The sequence below is a fragment of the Drosophila virilis genome, chromosome X (assembly GCF_030788295.1).
Source record: "Drosophila virilis strain 15010-1051.87 chromosome X, Dvir_AGI_RSII-ME, whole genome shotgun sequence".
Lineage (NCBI taxonomy): Eukaryota > Metazoa > Arthropoda > Insecta > Diptera > Drosophilidae > Drosophila > Drosophila virilis.
In genome coordinates this window covers 11327735-11337116 of record NC_091543.1, presented here as the reverse complement: position 1 = coordinate 11337116, position 9382 = coordinate 11327735, and the positions used below count along the sequence as shown (strand labels likewise).

The window sequence follows — 9382 nt, the reverse complement described above, 5'->3', positions numbered from 1 at the left end:
AAAGAACAACAATAAAAACGCGTCGAGGTGAATGTAAATAAAAGAGTGTCCATAAATTTCGTTTATCTGGTCAAAAAAAAAAAAAACATTAAACATAAAAACAAAGCAAGTGAAGTCATCAATAGCCAAATAGCAAACAAAACGAAACGGAACGCGCACAAAGCAAGCAGCAGCAGCAACAACAACAACAACTTTGCTTCTTGTTTCTTGTTTTTTTGTTTTTCTATTTTGGTTTGTTTTGTTTTTGCAAAGAGTGCCGTCAGGAAAAGGGGGCGACGCCCGCCTCGTCGCAGCATGGAGGACTTCGACATCGATTTGGATCTAAACTTTGTGCAACTGAGCCGGCAACAGCTGCTCCAGCGCTATACGAACGCCGTGCGCCAGCTGCGCCGCCTGGCCGATGTCAATTACGGCGTGCGGCCGCTGAGCTTCGATAATTATGTGATCTTTCAGTATTTTCAACAGCGCAGCCCCATGCCACTGTACAATGCGTCCACCAGCACACCGCTGATGGCCTATCTGAAGCTGGAGGTGCTGCATCATTTGCTCGATCGACGGCGCAAAATCCTGTGCTGGCTCTTCTATCTGACGCTAATGTCGCTGTGCGTTGTCGCGTATCGCTATGAGACGACAAATGGTGCGAATAACGGACGCATGGTGCAGTCGCTGGTGTATCCGGGCATGCGAATGTGGCGTCGCATGACCATGCCGCTAATACAGCGCTTTCCACGTCTCACCGAGCTCTATGATGAGTCCTGTTTGATGGGCAATCCGTTCTTTCAAGTCGAGGATCTCAGCTGCGGCCCCTGTGCCGATGTGGAGCACGTTTGGCTGGAGAGCGATGAGTGCGCCCAGCTCTATGTCGATGCTGGTCACAATGTAACCACACTCAGTTACCAGGAGCAGGCGCAGCAGGCGCAGCAATCGGCTACCCTAACTGGTTATAAGCAGCTGGCGCTGTTGCAGCATTGCCGCAAGCCGACGGAGCATATGCCGTATACGTTTCGGAGCAATCAGCATGGCTTTGATTTGGCCGACTTCTACAAGATCTATGCGAACAATTTGAAGATATTCCAGCGCGACGCATACCGTGTACACTCCACCAATCAGGGTGTGCACAATCTGGAGGATCTCTTCGGTCAGTTCAATAGCAGCAGTTCGACCGATGATGATGTGCTCGGCGCTAGAGCAGCAGCATGGTCAACGCATGCCCACAATCTGTGGCGCTGCAATCGAATGCTGCCCGCCCGTTTGTTGCGTCCCATATTTGCGCGTCCATTGCGCTTGCCCAGCATGGGCGTCGCCCTGGAACGTTATGTGGCCATCGATACGGCCCAGGCGCCGGCATATACCCTGCCCGAAACCGAATGCCCCAATGTCTATGTGCATCAGGCGGTCGGCACACGCTTCATCATATTGCGTCCGACCAGCGAATGCCGCCAGCGTTGTCGCACCCTCTCCATGCGCCTCACCCAGTCCTTTGTGCGTAAGTACGAATCGTTGCGGCCATCTAAATGGCTAACGTAATTCATTTATTCTCACCTGCTTTCTTGCAGTTACCTACAATTGGCTGTACTGGAAACCGATATCGGCGCCCGATCCCATATCGGAGAGCATGTCCATTAGCCTCATCGGCTCCTACTGTTAAACTGGAAGAGTCCGTGCCACAATTGCCCACACATCATCATCATCATCATCAGAGTCATTCTTGTCATTGTCAACCTTCACAATTCTCAGTCAACATATATATATATATATATATATATATATATATATATATATATATTTTTTTGTTAAATGCCATGCCAAAATTTTTCCAACAAATTTATGTCGCTCTCAATTTGGAAAGAAAAATAAAAGAAAAAAAAAAAAAAAAAAACAAGAATATTTGTAGAAAATTCGAAAGAAACCCATTTGAAATGGGCAACAGCTCGATTAGCCCTAAGCTCCATGTTCTATCCTATAATGCCTGTCCCAATATTATATAGTCTATAAGTTTGTGCCCGGCGAACGACCGAACATTGTTCCACATTCTGTGTTCTAATCTGGGGAAAAGTTGTAATCATTTTTCGTCAACAATTGCATTTATATTCAGCTCTAAGTTTGCACTCTTTATCTTAAATCCATATTAATTATATTAAATATGCACGTGTGTATCTATATATATATATATATATCTGACATATATATATATATATGACGGCATAGAAATTATATATATGCTTTAATTGAGTTCGCTTTCGATTTGTTCAATGCAAATGTTTGCCAAATTGACTATGAATTAATAAATTCTGCAGCTATATATAAATATATATGCATAACTTATTTATAACAATATCAAGCGGAAAATCCAAAGGAAAGCTTTAATTTTTCAGTTCTATTCGTTTGTCTTTCGCATGATTACTTCTAAATAAGATGCCAGATCGATTCGCAAGTCTTTTAACTGCATGATATATATCTTTGAGATCGTAAAGAAATATCTATATCATGGCTCTGCGAATGTCTTGCTGGCGCAGTTTGCAATGCACTGGACTCCACAGTTTTAGAGCCACAATCAAACTGCTGTCAGATTCAGATCGGTCAACTATATCATATAATATAATGCCTGGTGGCTTTAATTACAGAAAGAGAGAGAGAGGGGGAGATTTCTATAGTTAAACCCGTTTTTTTGGCGCATTTAAAGTTGAAACGTTTACGAATATGAAGACAAAGCAGAAACAGCATAAAAGTGTGTGAGAGAGAGAGAGAACGTTAGCAGCTGTTACCCGTCCTTGCCCGAGCCAAGTAGATTTTCATTATTTCACATTTTAGCACGCTTCGGAATTGTCAGTATACCTTATATTAAAATAAAAAATAAGTTTTTATATCTTTTTAAGTCGAGCGCTTGAAAAATGAAAAGTTGCCATCAACAGTTTTTCGCCCATTTTCCGTACTTGAAAGTGGTTTAGCGAAAATTTCGAAATTAAATATTTTCAAACCGAAGATAAGCATTTAATATTTACCTGAACAACTGGGACTCCCCCATTTTTCACGCAATTTGGTGAAATGGTAAAATGCCATTTTAATAAGAAAACCACGTTTGAAGTGAAAGTTTTACACCCATTTTCCACAGCTTGCGTTGTGGAAACAGTCAGTCAATCGATCAATCAGAACAGTTTGCATAAAATGTAGACATCATTTATTGGGTACACTTGGATGTTGGCTGCAATTCAGGAATCTCCGGCCTTGGTCAGCGCATCGAAGTAGGAGCCCATCATCAGATCGGCGGGCGCAATGCCAAACGTTTGGCTCAGCTGCTCGGCAATGGCCTGGCCCTGTTCGGGCGTCTGTTCGGGCCGCAGACACACCTCGAACTCCATGAAATGCCCCAAATCCTGCACCTCATCCATGTGAATGCGCGTCTGTTCGTATATAAAAAGCTGGCGTCGTTTGGCCAAAACGCCCAGTGCACCGTTCGATTGACGCAACATCTTCTCCAGCACCGCGGGCTCATCCACCTCGATTTTGTTGTATTTGGAAAGCTTGGGCCCGGCCACATCGGGTCTGTCGTAGTAGACAAGCTGGGAGCGTGCCGGCGCCTCCAAGTAGCGCAGCTTCAGCCGACCGCCCTTTGGTGAATTGAAGAAGACATCGCGCTGCACAATTAACTCGCCAGCGGCGCCGCTCAGTTGCCGGGCAATGCCCAGGCGACGTTCAAACTCAGCTGTGCCGCCGGGTATGCGCGCCTTGATCTCCACGTTACGCTGATCGGCCGTTGCAGCTGGGTCGCACATGTTGTTGTTTATGTTGGTTGCTTTGATTTTCACTTGTCTGATTTGTTGATAGAAATGCCTTAATTTCATATATATTACGGATAAAAGCCCGTTTTGGCGGCCTCTTTGTGCAGCCTTTCGATCGGCGTGCACGCGCGCGTTATCGCGTTATCGTTATCGATAAGTGACACGAGCCGCATGCGGTGTGGCAACACTTTGCCAACATTCGCAGTTGGTGTGTACACATTGTGCGCAGCTTGGCGCCAAAATGCGCTCTTTTGAAAGCAGCTAGTTTAATTGTTTTAATCTGTGTCATGTACTTGTTTAAGCTATGTAATCTGATATGTTTTCTTTTGCAATCGAGTATATGTTTATTTAAATCGTTGAGGGGGGATACCCTGTGCCCGGCATGTACGCTAACACACGCACGCTTGAAGCAGAGGTAGTTTGGCTGTTGCTTGGCCCATAGAATACCCTGTATATACTGAATGTGCGCAGATCGTTGTTTAACATCTGTAGATTCTCATTCTCGAAACAGCCGAAACTGAAAAAATACATTATTTTGTTTTTTAAATGTTTATAAAGATCGAACTTGAAACACCCTTATTATTCGAGAAGGCATTTTCCTAGGGTGGGTCGAAGATGGGAAGCTCTCTACTTGAGCTGGTTTACTTGTTGGAATAGACATGGGGTATTTATTTAAATTTATTATGATATATACATACGCATACATATATACATACATATGTGAGCGTATGTATGTATGCATGAAAACTTAAGCTAAATATAAATGTACATACATACATACGTACATCTATTTCTAATACACTCAACTCAATAGCAAATGGTCACTTACATATACATATGCACATACATATACATACACACATATGAGCACGCGAAAACGTGTTCGTTTATATGCATGTATATACACAGACACATATGCAAATACGTAGGTGCAAAAGCAACAAACAGCAAACCCAAAAAAAAAAACATATGTAAATATGTAAATAAAAAAAAACCAACAACAACAAGAAAACACAATGTGTAGACAACACACACAAGTTGCATAGTCTCCTGGCCGGGCCCCGTTTCGTGACGCGCAATGGCACACGGTAGGTAAGCAGGCAGGCAGCGGCAGAGGGAAAGCGATAGGCAGAGCAGAAGGCGTCAGCGGTGGCAGCGGCGGCGGCGGCGGTGGCGGCTATGATGACGATGCCGCGCGCGCAACGACTTTGGCAGCTTAATACACACATACACACACACACACACACACACACACCGAGCGACTGGGAGGCGGCATTCGTGTGCCCTGGGCGTGTCACAGTGTCAGCGGGCGAACGCGTTGGCGGGTGGCGGGCCGCAAGCGGGTGTATTGCCATCTACTGCCCATTTTGAAAGCTTTTGCGCTCGTTTCGCTCGTGCGGACTTCGGCTTCGGTGTTCGGCTCAGAGCCGAATAGCTTTCGTTGGTGTTGTTCTTGTTGTTGCTGCTGCTGTTGCTTATTACCCTGCATGTTTGAAATGGCAATAGCAAATTTACTTTTAATTTGCCACCACCTATGCCCAACACCCCCCTCCCCCCCTCCCTCACCCCATCACCAACTCATCCCTTCTGGCGAAAATCAACGACACCTACATTTTGTGCTCTGCACTATTCGAGTTCGCTCCACTACAGCAGTGGAGCGGCGGCCTCTGGCGGCTAGCAAAAACCCACTTTCCCCCACCCACAACAAAAACAAAAAAAGAACCAGATGTCAGGTGCAGGGTGGCAACCATAACAGTTGTTGTTTATGACAGGTTGGCAACACTATAAATCGATATTGAAAATAATTACAAGGTTTTAGTGCAATTTTTACATATTTAATAGGCAATAAATTGCGTCTAATCACTTATCGATTTGATTTAGGCAATTATAACGCAATTAAAACGGATTTCATTAAAAAATAATGCACGCAAAGGATATCATTTTCTTTTGCAAATATATGCAGGCAAGAGCAGCCCATGTATTCCTGCTCAGCTGATCAGGTCATGTATGTATGTAAATGTATGTACATATATGTATGTATACACAGATCAAGTACATTTAACTTCTTGAATGCCTTCACCCACTTGTGAATATTGCGACAACTTGGTGCTAGGTACAGACCATCTCCAAATTACATTGTTTTCTTCTAAGAAAAAAAAAAACTATAGATAACATGTTTGTGTGTAAATACATGCATACATATGTACATACATGTGTATGTATGTATAGCGATTACTAAACATTTTCTGTTCGATCGTCAAGAACAGCTCGAAGTACAACGGGATTCCCGTCCCCTTGCTTGTTTATAAAATTCAACTTTCGGATTAAAAAGATTTTAAAGCTCAGCTCAAAACACACATGCTATGCACATGCTTACATGTGCATGTATGTATTTATGTGTGCATGTTTACAGCTTGGCTTAGAATTTATCGATATCCGATATACATACATATTAACATTGTATTTACATAGCGACTTTGTTGGCGAACAGCAACAGACATACATACATACATACATGCACAGCGTATGTATTTGTTACATGATCATCGCACTGGATATTTGATACTCTGACAACGGCCGGGAATCAAACGAATTGCTCAGTAGGCCACATTAACAGATAATCTGCCGCTGAGCTGGCGATACACAGATACCTATCGACCCCCACCCACCCCACACCGACCCACTCCTTCCATGACATATGTATGTGCCTCGCATTTTGGCAGCATTCCTGTTGCTCATTCTTCTTCATTCAACGAACATTCAATTTTCTTGTGTGTATCTAGAGAATTATTAACAATATTCGTAGAAATAGATACATACATACATCTAAACATATACACGTACATACAAATGTATATATGTATGTATGTGTGTTTGCTTGTATTGAAGCTTTTTCGAGCGAGTGAACGGATATCAAACAACAACAACAACAACAACAAAAACAACAAAAAACCCGTATCCGACCAACCGGCATACATATTTATGTATATACACGCTCAAATGCGTGTGCATGTGTGTGTGTGTGCGAGTACACAAACACAACAGACATTCACACACAAAAAAACAGATACGAAAATTTAATGCAGTTTTCTCGATTTTCTATGTGGAATTCTCCGTTGTCGCTGCCGCAGTCAGCGTCTGCGCCGGCCGACAGCGGACAGACAAACAGCGACGACGACCTTCGCTGCATCGCGTACTTTTGTTGTTTCTACTCTTCTTCTTCTTCTTCTTCTTCTTCGTTTGTTGTTGTTGTTGTTGGTGTTGCTGCCGCTGCCGCTGTCGCTGCTTTTGATTGTTGCTGTTGTGGCCCTCAGTTTGGTGGCCGCTGCGCTGCCGATGGCACAAAATGTATTGGCCATATACATACATACATAAATACATTTGGAAGTGTGTGTGTGTGTGTGTGTATGCTGGTACCTTTTTGTATGTATCTGTTATGTGGCTGTAAATGCTCCCCTCTAGTACGCCCGCTCCCGCACTCTAGCGCGCTCTCTCTCTTGCTCTCTCTCCCTTTTATGAGCTCTCTCTCTAGCTGTACATATGTGCATGCATACAAACGTATGTATATATTTTTGTGCTTGTGTGTGTGTAACCAGCTGCGACTTTAAGTTGTTGTTGTTGTTGCTGCTGCTGCTGCGAATTCGCTCCCAGCTGTGAATGTGCCTGTGTGTGTGTGTGTGTGTGTGTGTGTGTGTGAGAGAGTTTTGTATATTTGAGAGATACTTTGACCTTTTTTTCCCATCAAGAAGACTTGAGCTGTTGTTGTTGTTGCTGCCGCTGCCGCTGCTGCTGCTGCTGCTGCTGGCGTTGCCACCGCAGCCGCAGAGAGATCATTGCAGATTATACAGGGCACGTAATTTAGTATATAAGCGTTTATCTAAGTACATGCATACATGCATACACAATATCTACATATATGACTGTATGTGCATGCGTGTATGCATGTAGATATGTGCGCGTAAGTGTGTGAGTAATTTATGAATTTTCGTTTCATTTTGGTTTTTATATGTGCTGCTGTTGTTGTTGTTGTTGTTGTATTTTGAACAGCTCAGCTGCGTCGCTGCCGCCCATTTATGACTTCATTTGCCGCCTTGTCTTTTATACATAAAATATTTATTTTTTGCACTCCCGCCGCATGCTTCTATGTATTTATAAGATACATTTCTTGCGGCAAAGGTGTGCCGATAAGTGGTGGGTGTTGTGGGTGGTTGGGTGGTTGGGTGGTTGCCGTTTGCCAGATGGGGGCCTTGCCAACAAGTGTCGAGGCATACACATTTTTTTTTTACTGACAGTCCTGGAGCGCAACCCTGTCAAAGCCTTCCGGTTCAACGGACTGTTCGTTTTTCTCGTTCTTCTGTTTGGTTCTTTTTTTTTTTTGTTTTTTTTTTTTTTGGTTTATTGGCATATTACCAAAAATAGTGGCAACGCTGTTGTTCGCTTTTGGTATTTCGCTATGTTTATGTTTCTTTATTCTTCGTTTTCTTGTTCGATTTTCATTGTTGCAATTTGCTTGGGAGCTGCCTTTGCTTTTGCATTGGAAAATAAATAATTTATAATATCCACATACATATACATATACTATGTGTATGGGTGGGATTGAAATATACATGCATGTATATGTGTGTGGAGAGAGAGAGAGAGAGCGAGTGTGTGTGTGTGTGTAGCTATTCCACACACAATACGCGTATGTTTGTATGTGTGTATATACATGCATGCGTATGTACACGCATACAATGTATGTACATATGTATGTATGTTTGTATGCGTCCTTATGTCGCATATTTCGTGTTTATTTATGTACATACACATACATACATACATACATACATACACATACACAGGCATATAGGCTAGAGGAAGCAGCTCAGCTCATTTACATGCATACATATACGCATGTATGCATGCAGATATATGCACACATACATATGCATATGTAAAGCTTATATACAAGCTTGATAGCTCTGCCTCTCTCTCTCTCTCTCTCTCTCTCTCTACACGTGTGTGTGTGTGTGCAACGCGACATGAAGAAAAGCGCGAAGCGCAGTGCAAGTAGAAAATTCATATGAAAAACCAATTTTCTTTTTATGACTTGATTTCTACTATATGTTCAGAGTTTGATACAACTGTGGGAACCAAAATGAAAATATTTCGTCAAAAAAGTTGGCAACGCGGTATGAAAAAACCCAAACCAAGAAGCGGGAGAGAAACGCGAGAAACACTCAATGATGAAAATCATAAAAAAAAAAATGTATTAGAAAATCGCGCAAAACATTTGCATGCAACTTTTTTGTTTCCCATTCCGATCGACCTCAAACTCATTTCCAAAGATCTTTGTTTAAATTCATTTGAGGATTGTTTTCGGACTTTTCGAAAAATTCTTCCTTTCTTCTTCTTTCCTTCTTCGTGGAAATGGGGCTCAAAAATTTGCTAGGTGACATTTCGCGCTGAAATTCATTTTCGAGGATCTTTATGGAAAATCATTTGAGACGTGTTTCACACTTTTCGCAGAATCCAAACTTTTTCGGTAGAAATGCGTTTCAATACAAATCTTCCCATTCTTCAATTAGCTTCCAATTCTTCAGAAATCTTCTTCCTCATCTTCA

At 42.6% G+C, this 9382-nt stretch overlaps 2 protein-coding genes across 2 annotated transcripts; one reads left to right on the top strand and one right to left on the bottom strand.

Moving 5' to 3' along the window:
• The first annotated feature begins 146 nt into the window (after positions 1 to 146).
• Positions 147 to 1938, top strand: LOC6633632 (uncharacterized). The gene is made up of 2 exons (XM_002057240.4): positions 147 to 1486; positions 1557 to 1938. Exons 1-2 carry the CDS (start codon positions 295 to 297, stop codon positions 1646 to 1648), a joined length of 1284 nt encoding a protein of 427 aa, XP_002057276.2. The 5' UTR covers positions 147 to 294; the 3' UTR covers positions 1649 to 1938.
• Positions 1939 to 3161: 1223 nt separating this feature from the next.
• On the bottom strand, positions 3162 to 3924 carry LOC6633631 (uncharacterized). The gene has a single exon (XM_002057239.4). It carries the CDS (start codon positions 3840 to 3842, stop codon positions 3210 to 3212), a length of 633 nt encoding a protein of 210 aa, XP_002057275.2. The 5' UTR covers positions 3843 to 3924; the 3' UTR covers positions 3162 to 3209.
• Between the last annotated feature and the right edge of the window lie 5458 nt (positions 3925 to 9382).